The 21,248-nt window shown below is 37.0% G+C and overlaps 1 protein-coding gene across 1 annotated transcript; it reads right to left on the bottom strand.

The window, feature by feature from the left end:
- Positions 1-1,958: 1,958 nt before the first annotated feature.
- On the bottom strand, positions 1,959-19,585 carry LOC113283011. Its single transcript, XM_026532138.1, has 13 exons — positions 19,043-19,585; positions 18,610-18,953; positions 16,616-17,402; positions 15,988-16,128; positions 14,156-14,336; positions 11,324-13,101; positions 10,982-11,194; positions 7,870-10,155; positions 7,394-7,506; positions 6,863-7,268; positions 5,358-5,675; positions 3,991-4,248; positions 1,959-3,152 (listed from the first exon to the last, which is right to left on the bottom strand). Exons 1-13 carry the CDS (start codon positions 19,487-19,489, stop codon positions 2,100-2,102), a joined length of 8,325 nt encoding a protein of 2,774 aa, XP_026387923.1. The 5' UTR covers positions 19,490-19,585; the 3' UTR covers positions 1,959-2,099.
- Between the last annotated feature and the right edge of the window lie 1,663 nt (positions 19,586-21,248).

Raw genomic sequence — 21,248 nt, 5'->3', positions numbered from 1 at the left:
CCTCCCCTTATCTGTGGCTGGTCTCCCTTTAGCAGCTGCCTGGATATAAGTCACCCCTTAGTAATTAGGTTGCCCCTTATCCAAAGTGAGAGTCCGTATATTAATTTTCTCCCACGAGCGCAAAAACCACTTTTTTAGCCAATTTCGCCGCAAAAGCTTATTTCTCCAGAAATACCTACAGGGACATAAAAATCCATAATAAGTACAAAAAATGGGTACTAACACAATCTACAATTGGGCTATATTAGACACATAAATGCGTCTATCAGGTGCGTTAAGAAAGGCAACAGAAAATAATGATCAAATATTTCTACGCGGTTTTCTGTAATAACTCGGTGCTGGAAGGCGATCGGGTAACGCATCCTGCGTTCTATACACCGTTTCAAATCTCGCACAGTACCATAGAGGTCAGCATAGACAAGATTGTTGGCCATGATGTTATGCTGCCAATCGGCTACATACACCCGAAGGGAGGTGATCATAAAGTATCTATCCCGACGTGGGAGAACCATTTCGCTATTCATCGGTTGCTGTTTATAAAACAGAGATGAAACATAAGAACTTTATTATAAACCAAGACTGGTTGTAAATAGAATCAAGAAAATGAAACAATGGCAAGGTTTCACCATAGCATACATACAAACACTGAGGATTTATGATTTCTTAAAGAAATTATTATAAACGAAACTAGGCAAGAAAGATTGCAGAAGAAATACTTCGTAAAGATACTTTAAATCCTATCCTTAACTGTAAGAAAGTCATCTAGCATATAAGAACAAATAACTCAACTAAAAGAAAAATATTTAACCTGCATCTCATTCTTTTCAAGAAGATATAAATATATGAAAACATGTGAAATTGTTAGATTGTAAACCAAGACTGGGCTTAAATAGAATCAAGAAAATGAAACAATCACAAGGTTTCACCACAGCATACATACAAACACTGAGAATTTAGGATTTCTTAAAGAAATTATCATTATAAATCAAACTAAGCAAGAAAGATTGCAGAAGAAATATCATAATGTAGGGATTACAAACGCAAATTAACTACAGTATTGCAAAAGAAACAGACAATGGATCAATGAATTAGCTAAGTTGTGGAAATTACCCTGAAATTCTTGAACCCTAAAAATGTTATAAAATTCCTGATGAAGTTTATTAGAACACTAAATGTGTTTCTGCTTGTGTGTGATGAGAAGAAGGGTTTCTGAATGCTGACACTCTCTAGGTAGAAAGAATGGTAATTCATTTATATACAAACGCGCGAACTCTGTTTACGGGGTGACCTCTGTTAAGTTAAGGGGGTGCACATATCTATGTGGTCAAAATCAATTTTGACCACATCGACTTCCCCCGTATTTGAAACCCTAATTTTTATACAAATAAAATGTGTAAGAAATCGCACCTTTTTAATTACAGACAGACGTTCCGTTCTTCAGTATCATCTTCTTCTTCTTCAGCGTCCATTTGAATCATTAGTTTTTCGAACTTTTTTTCCTGATATTTTACAAGAAAAAAAAAGTTGGAAATGGAGATTCAAATGGGTTTTTCTTAATTAGTAATACCAACATTGAAATTCCTTGTTTCATGAGTTTCTTCTAATACTGGTTTATTGAAATGAAACTGAGGAAATGTGAAGAGGGAAGGAGAGAAAAACGTTTTTACGATACATAGACAAATAATAGCTAGAGCGATGTAAACCGAATTAGAAAGACAACACAGGATAAAAGAATATGGAAGATGATGTGGCGTATGACACGTGTGAATCGGATGCATGTGAGGCATATTAATTATTGCCGTTCAGGATTTGTGTTTGATGGCAATACTTTGCCCACCACTACCTTTCAAATGTCGATCAAACCCTTCAATCTTCTAATGCAACTACAGTCCTATTCATTTGAAAATATTTCCGACATTTCTATTTATGCGACACCTAAAACTTCACAAAGCAGAATACTGAACTGTAAAACAGTATAAATGATTTAATAGGTGAAAACTAAAACCTTTTCTTCTACTGTTACACATTATAATGTACAATATTGACACCCCTGTCATGGCCACTGGTTAAATCTTGACCACACAATTTTAACATGACCACTAAGAAGCAAGGTTAGGCTTTCTATAACCTGTTGACATCGAAACCGTCAATTTCAACATGCCTTGCTGGCATAGCCTCGCTGGATTCTTGAACACTGTTACTTTTGTATTATTCAAATCTAACAAAGCAACATGCAAGATGCTGAAACGTTCCCCCTTCTCAGTTGCAAATTGCCATTCCCTCGGTGATATATTAAACCAGTCTTTCGTTGGAGACCTGGTTGCTTTAACCTCGATATATTCTATGTTGTTCCCATCCTTCCCCAGAACAATATCGTACGGTGAACCCGTCTCTGTTTCTCTATTCACCCAATTAACTACTTCCTCCCCAAGCTTTTCTACCAAGTACTTGAAAGCTACAAACTCTCCTAACCTCCCAGTTACAGCTGCTTGGTGCTCATTGGGTGTTCTAAAAGGAAGCCGATCTTTCTCATTTAATGCTACTTCTGAAGAACTACAGCCTGCGCTTTCCGTCTTAATACTACCAAGTTGTAAACCCTCCATAGCCTTAGGTTCTTGTAGACTTGCCTCCATGTCTGCTACTGTATCATCTAGGATAATCCAATCAAAACCAACTCCAATAGGAATTCCATGCTTATCAGTGTATGATGTCATAACTTCAGGTTTTCCTTCTTTCTGACAATAACTTTCATTTGGTGGTACGATTGACGATGGACTTGTAATTGGCTTATTTGCTGGAGCAGGAGAACTAGTTGAATCAACTCGCTTTCTTTTGGACTTCGACTGTTTCTTTCCATTTACCATACCTGAGGAACAAGCTGTTTGTGAAATCTCAAGATCTTCCTTGGGTGGGGGGGATAATGATGAAAGAGACCAAATAGGTTCATTATCAGCAAGTTTAGGGATATTCTGACTATCTACAACAAAGAACTCTATTTGCTCTTCGGTGCAGCCTGATTTAGCCATAGATGCTATCATGTGAAGGAAATTAGCAAGGTGTAATTCAGGGATTCCATGGTAGAATAAGCGAGAAAGTTCTAGGAATATCGAGTGGGAGTCAGCCTTCTTCTGCTTTATGTATAGGACATTCTCCTGCAAAATTACAAATAAAACAAATATGGGTTACATAATTTAAACAAAAAGAAAATTTCTTAAGCTTTTCCATCCATTCTTTTTAAAGAATTGTTTCTCAAACTAGAAAATCTTTCACTTCTAAATGCATTTTAGATTGCTTTCCTTATCTGAAGTAAACACGTAAAGGCTCATTACTCCCGTACTACGTAAATTTTAGTCACAGGCGCAACACGAAGCCAACGTCACTGACCAGCATGGATATGCATGTAAATACGAAACCAAAACTGCCTGAGAAATCCTTATGCCACTGGCTATCAAACTTCCAGATCATTTAAGGTTAAAAAAACGCCTGCCTGGTTTTGACAAAAACTTGCAACAATGGATGGTAGAGAAGAAAATTGGGATTTAGTGTATTGGGTTGAATACCAACCAATAAGTAGGATGGATGCTGAAGGGTAAAACCGATCAACCTTTTGGATTCATAATACATGGAACAGTGAAGGGTTGCAAAAGTTTAACCACGTTAAATGACGTTGTGTAGCTTGATCTATAACTTGGTCACAGAAGTATCTGTGGTTTTAGAAGAGCTAGCAAACATCAATATAATCATCAGGGATTCTCATATGTACACTAAGTTTCTAGCACCTGTTTACTTTTTTATAAGAAGTCGACACTAAAACATATTGGGCATAAATGGTTCTGTGCTATTGCTTAACAGGGCCAACTCAGTAGATCCGGAATGTTTCCAGGAAAACCACTGAAAGATCAAGTGTTATATATTTGAAGGAAAAGAAACCCGAAGTGGCGCCTGCCGACGTCACAAGTAGAAAAAAAATAAGAATTTCAGCTCATATACCTGGAGAAGACATCTGCACTTCGAGCATTTATTAGATACAGTCTTGCAACCTTCCAAGTTATACCTGTAAGATAGCTTTTTAACCACAACAATTTGTAGTTGACTCAAGCTTTCCCCTCCAGACTGCTTGAGTTGAAGGTACTGATCAGGGTGTGATTTGTAGATATAGCGCTGAGCAAAAGGAAGAACACGGTCCACCAATAAAGCTTTACTTGTAAAATCTTCCACACCTTCATATACTGCTACACGAGTTACGACCTACACATAGGAAATGGAGCAAATTGTTAACTTCAAGGAAAAAGAGAGAATGGAAAAACCTAATGACTGTTCATGTTAAAATGTGGAGGAAGCCAGCAATAGCAGTGTAAGAAATTCAGAAACACAGAAGGTAGAGATCATCTACAAATAAAAAGCCGTAGGCTCAACTGATTTTATCCTTTTCCATCAAATGCTAACTCACAGTTATCATGTTTCTGATGACACGTGCGGAGAATGAGACAAATTTGTAAAATCCACATAGACAGGTTTCTCAGACTATTCTTGGAACTCTCACAGATGAATACAACTAATACCTGTCATTACTGCCACAGCCTAACCATCAACCATTACATGCATCATTTATCCAAAGATACAACAATAAGTCCACCAGAAAGTACAAGTTTTTATGCAAGATAATGGTTCTAAAATCTTACCAAAAGAAGAAAAGATGTCAAAATAACAAAGCTCCCATGATGGTAAAAGAGTGACGTTGTCAAAACAATGCCAAAAACATTATCCTGGTCATTAAGTACCTCTGGAAATTGATACTTTTACTTTAATTAATTTTTGTAAAACGGATTAATGTGACATTTTCATACAGTGAAAGTGTATCTAATCAAAATAAAATTCTGGTATACTCGACTTGAGCTAATTTAGAGATGATGAAAATCTGAAAGACCAACTAATTCACCTATTCAGTAGATTTCTGTGCTAATGTCATATGCTGCAAACCCATGTTTTTCTATGTTTATATCTTCATATAACTAGCAAACCCAATCCATATAATTTAACGGTTAAGATCTTTAGAAGCACAAAAGTGAGGGTTGAGCATTCAGCTTTCACGTTCGTTTAGACTCTAAAAGTATAAATAGCTTGCCTTATAAAATCCATGTCAATTGTCAAATACCAAATACCAGAGTCATAGCATTAACACAAAAGCTTGGGCCCATTTTCTAAAGTGCCCTACTCAAAATTTGACCATACCATTTTAAATGAACAGGTCAGCAACTACTAGTACTAGACCAAATAAAACTTAGAGAATGTGTAACTCAGAGAAACTTTGATTAACGCATAAATCTATTCTTGCTGCTGAATGGATAAAGTATTACCTCAGAAAGAGATGGAACTCCAATAGCCTGCATGAACATAGAGAATTTTTCTGGGAGCATTTTTTTCTCATCATTGCTAAGTTCTCCAAAGTATAAGAAACAAATTTTGTCAGAATTTGTAAATTGCTGTTTTAGTTGCTCATCATCACACCAACAGACCAGGCCAAATTTCCGGTGAAGTGAAACCCATTTATCCTGTACAGTCGGAAGAACTGTATTTTTCTTTTTCTGAAGAAATTCCTTCAAGTAAAGAACATCCATGGGCCCCAGCAAGCCAGATTTTAAATCATTTGCCCACTTCAAAAAAACTCTAAAAACCTGATAGCACATTAAAAGAAGTGTTCAGGTAAACCGTAACTTAATAAGACGTACTTAGTAGTTAGTACTGCCCCTGATACTCAAAAACATCAAAAATCTCATGATAACAAGGAAACCTGAAGCTTCTAAGAAAAAACACATAAATGTAACTAACAAAGCTCACCACAGTATTCAATGAGCAAAACAAATTTACTATACATTTCTTAATCTGCGCTGTGGCTGCCAATGGACCCCTTTGAGGAATCAAACATACCTCAGTTAACAACTATGATATTCCCAATATTCTTTAGAACCCATAAGAAAGCCCTAATGTGATCCGTCTAGTAAGTCAACCATGCATTGGAGTTTTAAGTAACTAACATCAATGCTTCCCTTCAAGAGTGTACTATCCTATCACACACCAGGTACAGCATGATTATCACTTACATGACCCCTCAGTCACCTCAATGACAATTCAAGGAAGCTGATCCAAGTAGCCAACCTCAGGCAACATATCACAATCTATAATACTCACTCACATATTAGTTCACCATCTCCATTTACTTATGACTCCTAATTCCGAACTTACCACGTTATCTTATATAGTTATATGCTAATTTCAGTACACTAATATTCATAAGCTAGCAGAAGACATTATAAACTTCTCACACATCAGCCCATGGAATGATATCAAAATCAATAGACTGCCATCTACATTGCAGTACCACATATAAAAAAGTAAGATTAGATATACATTGCACATGGTGTATGCACTCACTTATACCTTACGGAGTCCGACCTAACCTAAACCACTCTGATCAACTCAAATAAAATCAAGTATTATACTTCTTATATTTCTTAATCCAGTACTGAACAAATCAACATCAAGAATATAGGTTCAGATGGGTTCGGCCTGCTGCTGAAAGCCTTTCTCTTTTCTTACCAAAGCCCGAACTCTCTCCTACAACAGGTTTTTTTTAATATACCTCCAGGTCTATATAGTTTAAATAAAAGATTAGTTTCAAAAATAATAAAAAGGTAAGGTATTTAGCTATTTTAACCAACTGTTTGGGGGTGGAAGAGAAAACCACACCTAACTCAAACAAATCACCACCAAAATAAAACAGCTTATACCCCACAGCTACAACACTAACTAAACAAGTTGTTAGAGGGAATACAACTTGATTTTAATACGCATAGATACTTACTGCAGTAGCAGCCTGTGAAGGCAGAGCAACGTTTGATAACTGTAGCAAGATCTGGATATAGTTCTTAAAAGGAGGGATCTCGCGTACCCTACACTCATCCACAAAAAAATCATGAAAACCATGATAAACCTGTGCCAGTGTGTTGATTAGATGGCAGTTAGACCCGTTAATTAAGCCATGCTGAAGAAGCAGCGCTTTTGCTAAGTCCACAGATCCAGTTGGGTCGTGCCAATACACATCATCTCGAGACAAAAACATGCCCTTCACCATACTCTCGCGTCCCGACACAGCTTCATATGGAACAAATATTGAAGGCCTTGAACTGAACTCCTCTAAAATTTTACCCTTGGAACTCTCTATCATCGCATCCCATAGGAACGAATAAAACTTCGACATTTGTGTAATGCTGCCATAGAATGAAACATGTATGTTAAAGAAACTACAAAAATAGCAACTCAATGAACTTATTACTCAAAGAGAAGCAACTCACAGATCTATCAACCCCTACATATAGAAAAGATGTGTCCATACCTCGCTTTGAAGGGAGTCTTGCATCTTCTCCATGTATGGAGAATTCGCAATGCATCGTCAAGGGCAACTTGGGTCTTAAAACCAACGTCATGTATCAATTTTTTGCTCTTCACCTGTTTTCAAAGAGAGTTTAAGCCAACAAGGCAGATAGCATAAACAACAGACACCACCTAAATATTTCTGATCCAACGGAAGACGTTGCTTATACTAGTATGACCACTAAATTCGACAGACCTACACATAAAAAAACTAGGAGCCATATGGGATGAAAGATATTTTTTGGTTGGCATGCATTAATCACCACAGAGATCATAGTCAATAGAATATTGTTCAAACACCTTTTAAGGTTTCTTGAAGCATTCCTGTTCACAACTGCCTTGTGACTATTCAAGCCTAAAGGCCATTGAAGGGGTACGGCAAACTCTATGGGAAATTAAAATTTTAATTTGTGGGAAGAATTAGGAAAGAACACTAACCTGTGGCACAGCATATGGTGCACCATCTCCAAGGATAGACCGGACAGCCTCACAATCGATGAATAAGTCTTTAGGATAGTGAAGCTCTTGATCTGTACTCGATACTACCCATTGAACACCGTGAATGCTCTTAATGAACGACGACTCAAATGGTATCCCATCCTTGTTTGGTTTTGAAATGCAGCAACCTGTTACTTTTGAAGCAAAACAATCATCCCACATATCATCAAGAACTTCCAGCAAATACTTACATTTTCCATGATTCTTCTGTGAGGATAAAGTAAATAGTAAACAAACCAACTCGGCTGACTCCCAATCTTTAAGTACTAAACCAGGAGAAATATGAATTTCATTGTGAACCAAGTTCAGAGGAAGACCAGCTTCATTCTTCTCAACTTGAATTATTTTAACAAAATCAGTAATGCCAAGTTCCTGGAAAAATTCTCTCCACTTCATTAAACCAAACAATGGTGACGTGCTGATGTTTGCATGTTTCAAGTATCTAATGTCAACTTCATGCCAATTAGATTCCACATCCACGGCATCAAGTAACTTGCTCACATCTACCGGATTCCCATACTCCTTGCTGAAATGTACATATATTTCATGGGGTCTTTTATAGCCATGATTTGTCAAGATAAAAGCTTTGGTTCTTAATTCAGAGATAATGTATTCCCGTTCAGCACAGCATCTAGGGCAACTAGACTGAAGGTGGAGCATTAAAAAGGATACATATTCTGTCATCAAAATATCATCTCTCTTTGTGGGTATATCATCCGTAATTGCTGGTAAAATGTGCACCACTATAATATCATGTGCAGAGAGCCGTCGAACACCTATTCTGTTTAACATTCTTATGCAATTCTCCACCTGCACCTGTGTGTCACTGCTCTTATCCTCGGATGGTGAAGAGAGGAAAGCAGGATTTACGGTACGAAGTCTTGCATATAAACTAGGGAAAAAATCAGGACCATGCAAACCTTCAAATCCAATGTCATCAGAAGGTAACCATATCGAACCTTCAGCCACAGAGCTATATGTTCCGTCTGAAAGTGGAATGAACGGTATTCTCGCAAGTCTCTTAAAAATATCTGAAACTTCTACTCTAGCAGTTGAACTAATCACCAGCATAGAGTAAAGTGAACTGAGACACGACGAAAACCACTCCAACCCCATTGATTTTACACCACCATAATCAGCTTGTTGACATACTGATGACATAACATCAACCAGGACTTTGGGTCCATATTCTTGGATGCCTAAAGCATTTGCTAAAGAATCGGACAAAACTACATCCTTATCCAAGTAACCGAGCCCGAGATGCTGTGTTAGAAGTCTATCAGGTAAAAGATTGCGAGCTTGTTCATCCCAACCTCTGAGGGCCTTGCATGGTGGAACCCATTCCTTCTCGTTATGTCCTTCCAAGAGCATACAGTTTGAAGAACGTAGTTTAGACATGATAATGAGAGGAAGATGCGACAAAGATCCATGAACTTCCCCCACAAGTGGAACATAACTCAAATAGCTCATCAAAGCTATCCCTGGACTCTCTCTAAAGCAAGGGATGGCACAGAAGGATCTCTGTGCAGTGACAAACAAATTTGGAACCTCCGACAACAACCACTGGTTCCAAGCACTATCTCCGTCAATCTCTTCCCTAGATGAAGGAAGAACAAAATCTCCTTGAAGAATAAACTTCAGACCGTATGTTCTTAGAGGAAGAAAAGCGAAGACAGGTTGTTGCTCTAAGTGTGGTTTGTATTGTCCATTGGCCGACTCATCTAGGGTGAAGGCTATAGCAATCTCTGTAGTTTGAACATCAGGCCGAATGACACTAGCATCCAACTTCTGAGATGCTACAAACCAACTTGTTTTTTCTTTTCCCTGAGAAACTCTTATGATGCCGCCTCCTAAACTTTCTCTTCTCAAGACAATGGATTCGTTCCTGAACAAATTCACAAGCTTTATACATCGAAGGCGATGAAGAAATAGTAGCAAGGAGGGGTGAAGATCTGAAAACACGGATAAGATAGAGCTTATGTCTGTTCCTTCTTTTAGTTTTCGTTTGAAAGGAAGAATGATGCAAGTCTTCCACTGGCTGCTGCCACTAGACCGCCTAATGTTATTATCATCGGTCCCATCAACAACTTCGCTAGGGATAAGTTTCTCATAAAAGTCAATGTCGCAAGGAGAGACAACTGTGGGCAAAACAAAACCAATATGACCTTCACTTGTGTCAAACTTGACATGAAACCCATTGGAATGAATCTCTGGAGCATCGGTAACCTAGAAATATACAATCAATTTCAATTAAGGTTAGAGCAATTTATTATTAAGCCACCATGAATTTTAAATCTTAACCACCTATGCACGTGAGCAGAATGCATTACAAACTAAGAAGCAAAAATCTCGGAGATACCCTAATCTACTGGTGAAGATGACATATAAGTAACAATATCACTACATTTTGGACTTAGCTATCTAACCCTTCCAATGATATAAGCTTCCTGTGCTGAGTACCCTTTTCATTACTTAATAACATAAAGTACTATCAAATATCATTTTATGTTGACAAATACAATAAGAAAAGCGAGTTATTTAAGTTGAACATATGCACCATTTCTGGAATCATGGTACAGTATACATACAATGTACCCATGCGTCACAGGGTTAATTGATTAAAACTCATTTAATTTGAGAAATTTTCTTTTATATAATAAGTTTGCACCAAGAGTACTTCTAGGGTGCTGCTTGCTAGCATTTCTCTTAGAGTTGAGAATTTGCATCTTTTCTAGTATCATATGATAGTATAATTTACAATGTACCTAATTCTACTGACGAACTATCAAAACTAACATTCTACTGAGTTTTGCATCATTAAGAGCACTGTTGCAAAACTATTTCATTAGCTTTAAAAGATGTCCTGCAACCATGATCTCAACTGACCTTACTCTCGACTCAGCGATTATGATAGCTAAAACTTTCAAGCAAACAAATAACAACCACAAAAAATATAGAAAAAGAACTGAAGAAAGGATTCCTGGCTAAAAAGAGTGATAGAGTTACTATTAATAAACTTCCATATTTTGAAAAAATGCTCTTTTCTACTTACCCTGAAAACTGATTTGAAGCCTATGCCCTTCTGCCCTATATATCCAGCAATGGACCCTCCTTTTGTTGAATTGCCGACATCACAAAGAGCTCTAACGTTTTGAGCAGAAAAGCCTTGTTCGTTATTTAGCACAGCAGTGCCACTAGCTTGAAGAATGAAAACAAGAGTAGGTTCCACGCTTTCAGAGTAAACATTATCGTCTGCATTTTGAACCTGAAGAACAAAGAAAATCAGTTACATCAAAACAGATCCCTGATAGCAGAACAGTTGTGTGATGCATCTTCTGCATATCTATTGCCGTTAATGAAAACAAACATCTGTAGAAAAACAATAAACACCCACCAGCTCGAGAAGAAAATGAGAATCCCGTGAATATAACTCTCGTGAAAGACAGTGAAGAGCCCTCCCTAAACGAGCATGCTGCTTCTTTAACATGTTCATCTCAGCATGTGAAAGACTTGGGATTAGACCAAATTCCTCACGCCTAATAGATTCAATAACACTGGTCGCATCCTCATTCTCATCATATTTAGATGAAGCTCTTACAAAGCCGTCATACATATCTTTATTAGACACTTCGCTTAGATCTCTCTGAACACAGACATCCCTATGGTGAATGTCTGCCTCAGAAAAACCCTGACTCTTCAATGCTTTCAGTTCATCCAATGCGTCCGTGCTAGATCCAGGAAATGAGACTAAATTGTTTGTCTTCTCGAGGGATACAAGCAATTCATTGGCGCCACTAGAACAAAATGTGTGGTAGTCACCAATCCATTCCACTATACCAAGAGTCAATCCAATGTCATGAAGCATCATACGTTGATTAATTTGGGTGCATTCATGTAAAATAGCTGAAGGACCAGTTCCAGTAAGAGACTTGAATCCTGAAAGAAATATATCTGCTGCAAAACTGCAAAATTCAGAAGGTAGGCAACCAAGAATATCGAGAATGAACCTTGACACAACAGAAATTGCTTTATTAACTCTAAATGTTCCTTCGCTCAAATCTTGGCTTTCCCTTATTTGTGAAATAGTACCCACAGGGTTAAGAGGAAGTGGGATGTGCTCTGTTTGTCCGCAACATACTTGGTTTGCTCTCAAGGCTTCTTCATGAATTTGAAGATCCCGATCACTTGCAACTTCAGCAGAGTTTAAAGAATTCTTTAGGATGACTTCAATTGCTTGGCGCGCATGGGACCTAAGAAGGGACATCGGAACTTGCTTGTCCCCTCCATACAAAGAAACCAAAGACAGCAATTTTACAGCTGTTTCAAAAGAAGACCCTTGGAGTGCAGCTGCCAAGAAGTCGTCTATGGTGACAGAGTGATCGACTCGAATTATTTTCCCATCTTTTGTCACTAAGCACGTAAACTCTTTAGCGTGAACTTCATTTAACAACCAATCTGCAAGAGGACCAAGTGAAGGACCAAATATAAGGTCCCAATGAGACCATGATAAAAGATCGGTTAACATTGGTGCTCTGAGCAAGCACTTGAGTGCATCCTTAGACGAAACAGATCCAAGAACCCCACACTTAAGCCCTAAATCAGACTTCAAACCAGTTGTACCCTCCAGCAAATGGCATGCAGATGGTGCGTCCAAATAACATGAGCGCAACAAAGTAGCAGAAAATAAAACACAACTGGAAAAGTTACCAGAACCCTGCTTCTTCAAATATTCAGCCAGGTCTTCCAAGAGATCGTCACCACCAATCTCTAAGCTGATTGTAGGGAATTGTTTGCTTAGTAGAAAAGATATGTGGTGCTTTCTTATTACACCGTTCACCCACAAGCTACTAGCAGCTTGCGATAGCAACAGTATCAGCTGTTGCCCAAGCATGGTTACCTCCAGAAGAGACTTCTTCCTTAAATTTCCAGTAAAGCTTCCGTATAGTTCATAAGGAAGTTGAGAGGAGTTTGCCTCCAAAAATTTGAAGAATTCACCATGACCTAGAGTGTCAAAGTCCTTGACTGAAAATTGCTTTGTCAACCATACCTCGCAATCCCGTAACCTTCTTGAGCAATCAAGTAGTTTGTCCAGCGGGGAATCTGCTTCCTTGGTGCAATGATTCATTTCAAAATATGTCCCAACTTTCTTCAAAATCCCATCAACAGTCAAACCTGCAGAAATATTTCAGAAGATACACGAGGGTTCTTATTAAGTTTACAAACATGAAACCACGTATGAAACCCATATTTCACAAAATTTACTAAGAATGCGACAGATCAATACATACAGGTATATAAAGAAACAAAGATACTCAAACAGTGTAGGATGCTGACAGATTCTAATTCAACCCAGTAATATAGGATTTATCAAAACTTTGATAGTCAAATTAGTGTCTTCCAGGTTGAGCGGATCGCATAACTTTGATTTTAACAAAAATGATGCATATTAAACAATTTCTTGGCCTTTTACCTTGCACAACTTAAATTCATCTAGTGGCGACAATACAATACATCTTTTTTTCAAGTTCTTTTTGGGTTGCCTTGACCCCTTTTTCTTGTTCCCTTTGTAATTAACTAATCTTTGCTGGTAATAAGAAATTCTGACTTAGCAAAAACTAAAGGCCCCCTAACAACTCCTACACAGCTTATAAATCTCCTCAAGATTCCTGTGCGCTATAGAAAATCATTTTCACCTTCCCAGTTACTATGCAGGTTGCAATACCATATGTCTAATCTGGGTTGAATTTGGAACCCTCAACCAGGTTCAAATGATGTGTTTGGGCAGTAAAAGTCTTGGACAGTGGTATATCCTCCAGATATATTCTCATATAGCAATAACTGTAATCAAGACCTATTATTTTAACGACTATTAGCCAATATGGTTGATGCAGATCCAGATAAGATGCAGCACTTAATGTGTCACTCAGACAACTCTTTTCACAGTTCGGTAAGCTTTTAAAAGAAACCAAAGAAAAATGATTTTTATTTTATTTTATTTAGATATTATTCCAACATGCAATCCAACCCAATCCACTGACCACTTTCTTAAGAAAAAACTTTAAACATGAGAAATGCATCATACTAAACCGAAAAGAAACTAATAAGTGAAACTTGAGAGCGATAGTTAAATGAGATATACCCTCCAATAGTCCCATACATAAATCCAAGGATCACAAGACTGAAGGAGGAGAAAAATTGTGCAAGATTTAATACAAACATCACTCACTGTATTCAGGTTGAGAAGAGCACTCATTTGCAGATAATGAGTCTGTCTTACTCAAAAGTTCAGCTTCCCGCCTTTTCCAGTCAGTGAAAGAAGAGAAAGTTGGAGTCCTACATTCATGTTGTCCCATAGTTTGTGAAGTATCATAGACATTATCCCACATCCCGCATTTAATAGATCTAATCTGCAATATCAGTATCCAACTTCACTATTACATTTAAAGATGTATATATATTTAGCGGTTACGTAAACCTTTTTAATGAGAGATACACACAATTGATAAGCAAATTGTTAGAGAGCCTGAGGGGGTGGGAATAGAAAGAATGAATTTGTTATATAACTAATGGAAAGAACAAAAAAAGAAAAAGAAAAAAAACAGGAAATGAAAGATCAGAAAGAATGAGAGACCAGCTAACTGTGAATAGGGAAATCAAAGTAACATTAAGCCTGAATTTTGGTTCACTGCAATTGTTTTTTAATGCTACTGACCATCTTTGTGACTGTTTTACTTGTTGGCAGAAGTAATAATAATGCATTCTGTTATATCAAATCCATAAATTTGTAATAATTCATATTAATAATAATCGCAATACAGACGCGCTTCTCTATCATTCAATCGTCGTGTATAAATCTTACTAAGGGCCCACTTTTCAGAATGTACCTTTTGGATAAAACCAAAAGAAGTACCTTCCTATTTGCAGAGGGTCCCCAGAATGCACTGCAAAATCCTCTTAAGGATGTGTCCCAGTCCTCTCAAGGACAAGTCTTCTTAAGGACGGGCCCGACGACAACTTTGACGTTGTCATCATGCATGAGGAACAGGCCCAGGTCCTCTTAAGGATGACTTCCACTTCAGGACAAGTCTAGAGTATGACAATCCATCACGTTAAGGACTAACTAACATGTTCAAATCTTCGCTCTATGAGACTTCAACATGCATGTTACTATGTTAGTATCACCATACTAACACTCGACACTCATATGTTTTTGGTACAAGCTAGTAATATACATGAACAAAATCTTAATAACATGCTGACATTAACATCACTCTAAAGTTAATGTACTACACATGTTAGCATGTTCATGACAAGATCTGGGAGCCCACTAACACTTCAGAGTGCTCTACAGGTTATGGCTTGGCGGTTTTACAGCAGTGATTAAGCCACAACAGACCTTTCACAACAGGTCGAAAGAGAGTACACTGGTAGTGCTGTAACTGTACGGCCAGTGGGTACGAAAACCACCCAGTCTCTACAAATTACAACTTCCATGGTGAGAGGTACCGATTAACCTGCCATGACATCCACTCAGTAACTATGAGTATCAGTATTAGTGTTGCATAGTCTATGTTGCCTGGGGCCGGCAGCTCACGCATTGCCACCGAGGATATAGAGTCATTGGAGTTCAGTAACCATGGTACAAGTGCATTATATGTACCGTGGCCAAATTCTATCAAAAACAAGAAAGAATCCGTCTAAATTGATAAGTAGTACTAACTTACTAACAGCTAATAATTTTAGACCAGGTATCAGAGCAACACAATCCAAAATAAAAGGGAAAAAAAAATTGCCAGATACCAAGCAGTATAAGAAGTTCTAGCTCCAAAGCGCCTCAGATTCCTCCGGGTGACGCTAAGCGAGTGCCTAGATGTGCATAAGCAACAAACACCCAAAAAAGGAGGATCTGACCTGAAGCAAATCACTTGAAGCCAAAACTGAGCGCCAACATATATCCGCAAGGGGAAAAAAAGTTGCAGCATCAAAGAGGATGCGCTGCTCACATATTTAGAGACATTATAACAAAATCAAATGGAGGGAGAGAGGAAGCTCACTTACAGCGACATTCAATAATCCAATACACGGATAAGTTGAAGTTAATGATTTTATTTGCCTTCTTAGACAGTGTAATGCATAAACTGAAATTTTCTTTCTTCCTTGAGATGGCGCATTATAAAAGTTGACCATCCTTTCAAAAACCTACAAAAAAAAAATTGACATCTAAAACACTTAACAGGAGGGGAAGAAAAGAAAGATGTAAAGCATCTAACTGGAACTGGATGACCATCCTCCTAAAGGCCTTCGGGATACATCTTATGTGAATTCTTCCTATACTATTTCCAGACCACTAACTTATTGCATGTTATAAACAGGGAGTGGTAACTAATCATTGTATACAAAGCATAAGAGCATGAACTGTATGCATGCATACCAAATTTGGCACAATGACAAAACATCTGTGTAAAGATAAAATTGTATAGGTACAAGCTTTAGACTACCTTTGTCTTATGTAAATATCTTAGGAGCAATTGTCAATATAAAAATCATCCAAAACAGATTACCTAGAACACTGAACAATTATAAGTGATAAACATATATCAGCAAAGAATGGCAGTTTTACTTAGCATATTTTGGAAGTAAGATGACAATAGCAAGGAAATCAAGGTCTGAATGAAAGCAGATATACCTCGTCAACAGAATGCACCTGGCATGCGTCCTTCCACGTGCTTATGAACGTATTCACAGTATCATCAGTGAGAACAAGGTTACAATTATCCGCAGCACTAAAATCTGTCATTTCAATCTGAGCATCAGGTGATCTTTCACCAGCATTCTCTTCAAGAAATTTCCCAAAGTCATCCCCAACACCAGGGTCAGCAGAAGATCGGCTATTGTGCATTGCAATAGGAAAATCAGGATTCTTAATGATCCTTGGATCTGACTTATACCTTTTAGAACTCCTAGACAAAGAGTCATCCAAAAATGGAGAACGGAATCTCGCTTTCTTATCAGATGACTTTTTATTTGGGTCACAACTTAAGGGATCTATAGAAGGAGAACACTCATTCACTTCAACTCCAAATCCTCCATTTTCTTCTTTGGATGTAGATGGTAAAGGGTAACTATCAACATGTTGATCTGAATATTTTCTATCTTTTGATGACATTTTACCATGACTACTTAAAATAAGATCACTATCCGTGCTATTAATACTATTATTATCACTTAAATCCTCCAAACACTTGCTAGCTAAATCAGAATGTATAGGAATCGGAGAGAACGACTTGACATGTTGGGGTATAGTGCTGAATTTGTCCAGCAACTTTTTCTCTGAAGTAATAGCAGGTTGATTTGAAACTTCATCTTCCACTTTTTTGTTATGATCGATGGACTTCTGTTTCAGTGCTTGAGCAGAACTCTTTAGTATCTCCCCTTCTGCTTTGCTTGCATCTCGTATACATGTTACATAAGGTCTGCGGATAGTAAAAGAATATGATAGTAAAAGAATATCAAAGTCAGACCATTAATGCTACATATGTAAATATTTACATTGCAATTAACAAAAAGAACAAGAGAAATATCTGTTTCTTGATTTCATGGCAAAAATGCTGTGTTGCAACGATACGGATACGGTATCGGATACAAGATACCAATACGCTACTATGATACACCAACTTGAAAAACTAAAATACGGCGATATGGCATACTCAGTATTGATCAGTAGTTTAACATAAGTATATTATATATAAGATAGAAACTTAACAAAATACATACATGTGTTTGCATGATTAAAATATAATCTATATGATTAACCTCACTGAAGAGAGAAAAAGTCTGGATAAGAAGGAAGAAAGTCTAGAGCAAGACCAGTGGACAGATTCGGAACTAATATTTTGTCACTATAGTTAAAACTTCTCATAGAATCTAGTAAAATATCTAAGTTCTATAATATTTAGTCAAAGTTTTCTTACTGAGTTGTATCTTGAAGTATTGGGAGTATTAGTACGCGTATCCGTGTAAATACGTATCGATACGGCTGATTTTTTTTTTTAGGCGTATCGTTGTAACACAGCAAAAATGTCATGCAAGCTTTGGGTTTTTTATGAGGTCTAATTTTAGGTTCATCTTTTACAAACTAATACATAGAAACATTCCAGGGCTAAAAACAAATAAAACTGGCCAGGATGGAGTGAAGGGAGTACCAACAAGAATTTGGTGTATATCCATTTATTAGAGTACAAACCAATAAGCATCTAAACCCTACGAGAAATCACAAACCAACGAAGCTTATCAATTTCTTTTCATGCTACAAACAATTCCGATACAACAACTCTTTACTCTTCCTTTGCAAGAATTTTTTTTTCTGTTGCATGACTTACATGATAACCTTATCTTCAGAAAATAGAGTTCATAAACTAAACAGGAGGAATGTGGAAATTTGATCACCCATGCTAATGGACCTTAGGTAAATGCTACACTAATTTGCTTCTGAACTAATCAAAAATAAATAATCTAATCTCTTAACCAATTAAGAACACTAAGTTGATCAAACAAACAATTCAAAAACACGCAACATTTGTACACGATTTATTTCCTGTTTATATGCCTTAGATAAATAACAAAAGAGATTTATTTCCTGTTTATATGCCTTGGATAAATAACAAAAGAGTAAGAACATACTTCACGTACTGCGGAATCCTAACACCAAGCATTGCTGTGCGTGCAACAGCTTCTTTACTTGCTAGAAAGTGCAAGAACTTTTTTTTCTTGACACTTTCCCCATCATCACAAGAATGTACGAACTCAACAAAGTTAGTAACAATTGTTTCACTTGTTATCTTATGAACTTGTTTGATATCCGGAGGAACAGAAAAATATCGAAGAACAACCGGATGCTTTAATATAGGTCCCAATTTCAGTCCTTCAAACTTTTCAATACCCTGACTTTTACAAATTGCAATCTCCAAATCATACACTGATGTAAATCTCCGCGACAGAACGAAACAATCGATATATGAATTAACCTAAGCAAAGGACAAAAACACCATAATCAACTAACAAGTTAACACAAAAAGAAATACTAAAACTAAAATCAAGAGCAACAAAAAATTACCTTTGCTTCATTGCTCATAAGAAGGCTCAACGATGGAATTTGATGTATTTGAAACCCTAGTGAAGCCCATGAATCTACTTGAAGATATACAAGTGCAGCTTGAGAGACTCCCCATGCCGTAATAGTATCACCAATTGCAAGAAGATTCTCATGAGAATTCCTTACAGCGCTTTCAATTCTATCCAGAGTTTTATCGGGATTTGAAGATGTAGGATTAGTGTTGGGATGTTGTTGGATTGGAAAATTAGGGTTTCGGATGTAAGGATTTTGGCGGTGAATATAGAGGTTTAGAGGAACTGATGAAGAAGAAGAAGAAGAAGAAGAAGAAAAAGGATGAGTTAGGAGGTGAGGGTTTTGGTTGAAGAAATCATGGTTACTTGTATATTGCGGTGGCAAACCAGGAACGCCGCCGTACGGCGGCCGGAAATTGGGATTGTTGCCGTACATGGGTACGGAGAAGGAGGAGGAGGAGAAGAACAGCGGGAGAAAAGGGTTGATCTCTCTGTACCGGTGGTCTACCCTACATCATATACCTTGGAGAAGATGTCGGGCAAAAAGATTTTCGTTCAGCTCCAACAACGCGTGCCTCTATTAGTTTATTACGATGCCTGCTACGAGGGAGACCTGTTTTTCCCAAAGAATTACTCCTCTCTCCATTTCGGAAGAAGATATATTATCACTTTTTCAATTAAGCCTCGTAATATGTCTCTGACTAGTCGAACTATATACAAAACCGTACTTCAATACCTCTGTTGAAGTCTTAGCCGTGTCGGATTTCGAATTAAATATCAGATAAAATGAAGAAGAAAAAATAGTATTTGATGCACTAAACTAGACCCAAAAACAACTTACGAAAAATAGATAATGTGGGGAAGAGTCCTATATAAGATGTTTAATCTCTTCAGACTAAATAGTCCCTAGCAATTACAAGTTTTGATGCATTAATGTGCCCGGAAAAGATCACACCAAAATTGTTTAAGAAATTACATATGTTTTCAGCTCACTTATCACATATTTTCTTTGGAAATATCATGCATTTAGAAAACTTATATTAAGAAATAACATTTATGTTCAAAGTGAAAGAAAAACAAACCATGCTAATAAATATTGCATGCGCTGTAAAGATCATCGTTCAATTCAAAAGATTGAATGTGTGCTGAGTACATGCAATTGAATTTCAGATGCTTAAAGTTAATTTGATGCTTTTGATCACAAAGTAAATTTATTAATAGTTTTGTTACGCGGCACATTGTCGGCTAAACTAGACTGGAAAATAAACAACATACAACTGAATTATTTATTTTAAAATTATAAGAGAAGCCTAATAGAGCAGTCGAAAATATCCAAATACAACATGCTTATATATTGTCTAAAGTAATAGAGTATAGATATGTAGTTGTCTAGCCCTAATCATTTATGTGTCTGGAAATATCTTAAGCGATTGTTTATAACTGTCAGGTAAGATTGTGTTACCCTTTTGTTATGACACTTGCATCATGTTTGTGTATTGTTGTTGTTTGTATCGCTAGTGATTGTATCATCACTCTAATCTTGATCATATTTTAATAACAAATTTGTGATTTTTTCTCCGTTTACCTTTTCTCTATGGTATCAGATCCGATCTGACCTTGATAACCTAATTTTTTTTACCTTTTTTGTTTCCGCCATTAAAACTTTGTACTTTTTAAGCTTTACATAATTTGATTCTATATGGAATCTAATATCTCGAAAGTTCCGCTCAATATAATGGCAAACATTTTTCATGTAAAAATTGAAGATAACTATTACTTAACTTGGTTAATACTTTCATTTCTCAAGAAATATAAGGTCCTTGATCTTACAGATAGATCTACACCTTATCCTATCAAATATGTTGTTACTGCTCGAACTGCTGAAACAAGTGAGAATGTCAATCCTAATTACATTCACTAGATTGAAGATCAAACTTTGTTTATCTGGATTCAGTCCATACTCTCTCCAGGTGTGATTTCTTATGTTTTTAGTACAACAACATCCAATAATTTGTATCGAAAAAAGGTTTGCCACTACATCCTCCACTCATGTGATTCAATTACGCACCAACTTTCTCACATCAAACAAGGTAACACTTTATTCTTTCATTTTTTAATGAGATTAAAAATATCTCATATTCGCCCGGTGTTGCAGGATCTGGTGTTAATGTTAGTGAAATGCTTGTCAGTATACT

This window comes from Papaver somniferum, chromosome 5, assembly GCF_003573695.1.
Source record: "Papaver somniferum cultivar HN1 chromosome 5, ASM357369v1, whole genome shotgun sequence".
Lineage (NCBI taxonomy): Eukaryota > Viridiplantae > Streptophyta > Magnoliopsida > Ranunculales > Papaveraceae > Papaver > Papaver somniferum.
This window is presented reverse-complemented; position numbering and strand designations above follow the sequence as displayed.

Excerpts from the sequence above, each read along its gene's own strand:
- LOC113283011 (XM_026532138.1), bottom strand. The coding sequence starts at position 19,489 with ATGTACGGCAACAATCCCAATTTCCGGCCGCCGTACGGCGGCGTTCCT. Across the intron at positions 16,129-16,615 it reads AGGTGCATTCTGTTGACGAG|GTTTTTGAAAGGATGGTCAA; the intron begins GTATATCTGCTT and ends TTTTTTTTGTAG. Across the intron at positions 5,676-6,862 it reads CTTCACAGGCTGCTACTGCA|GTTTTTAGAGTTTTTTTGAA; the intron begins GTAAGTATCTAT and ends ATGTGCTATCAG.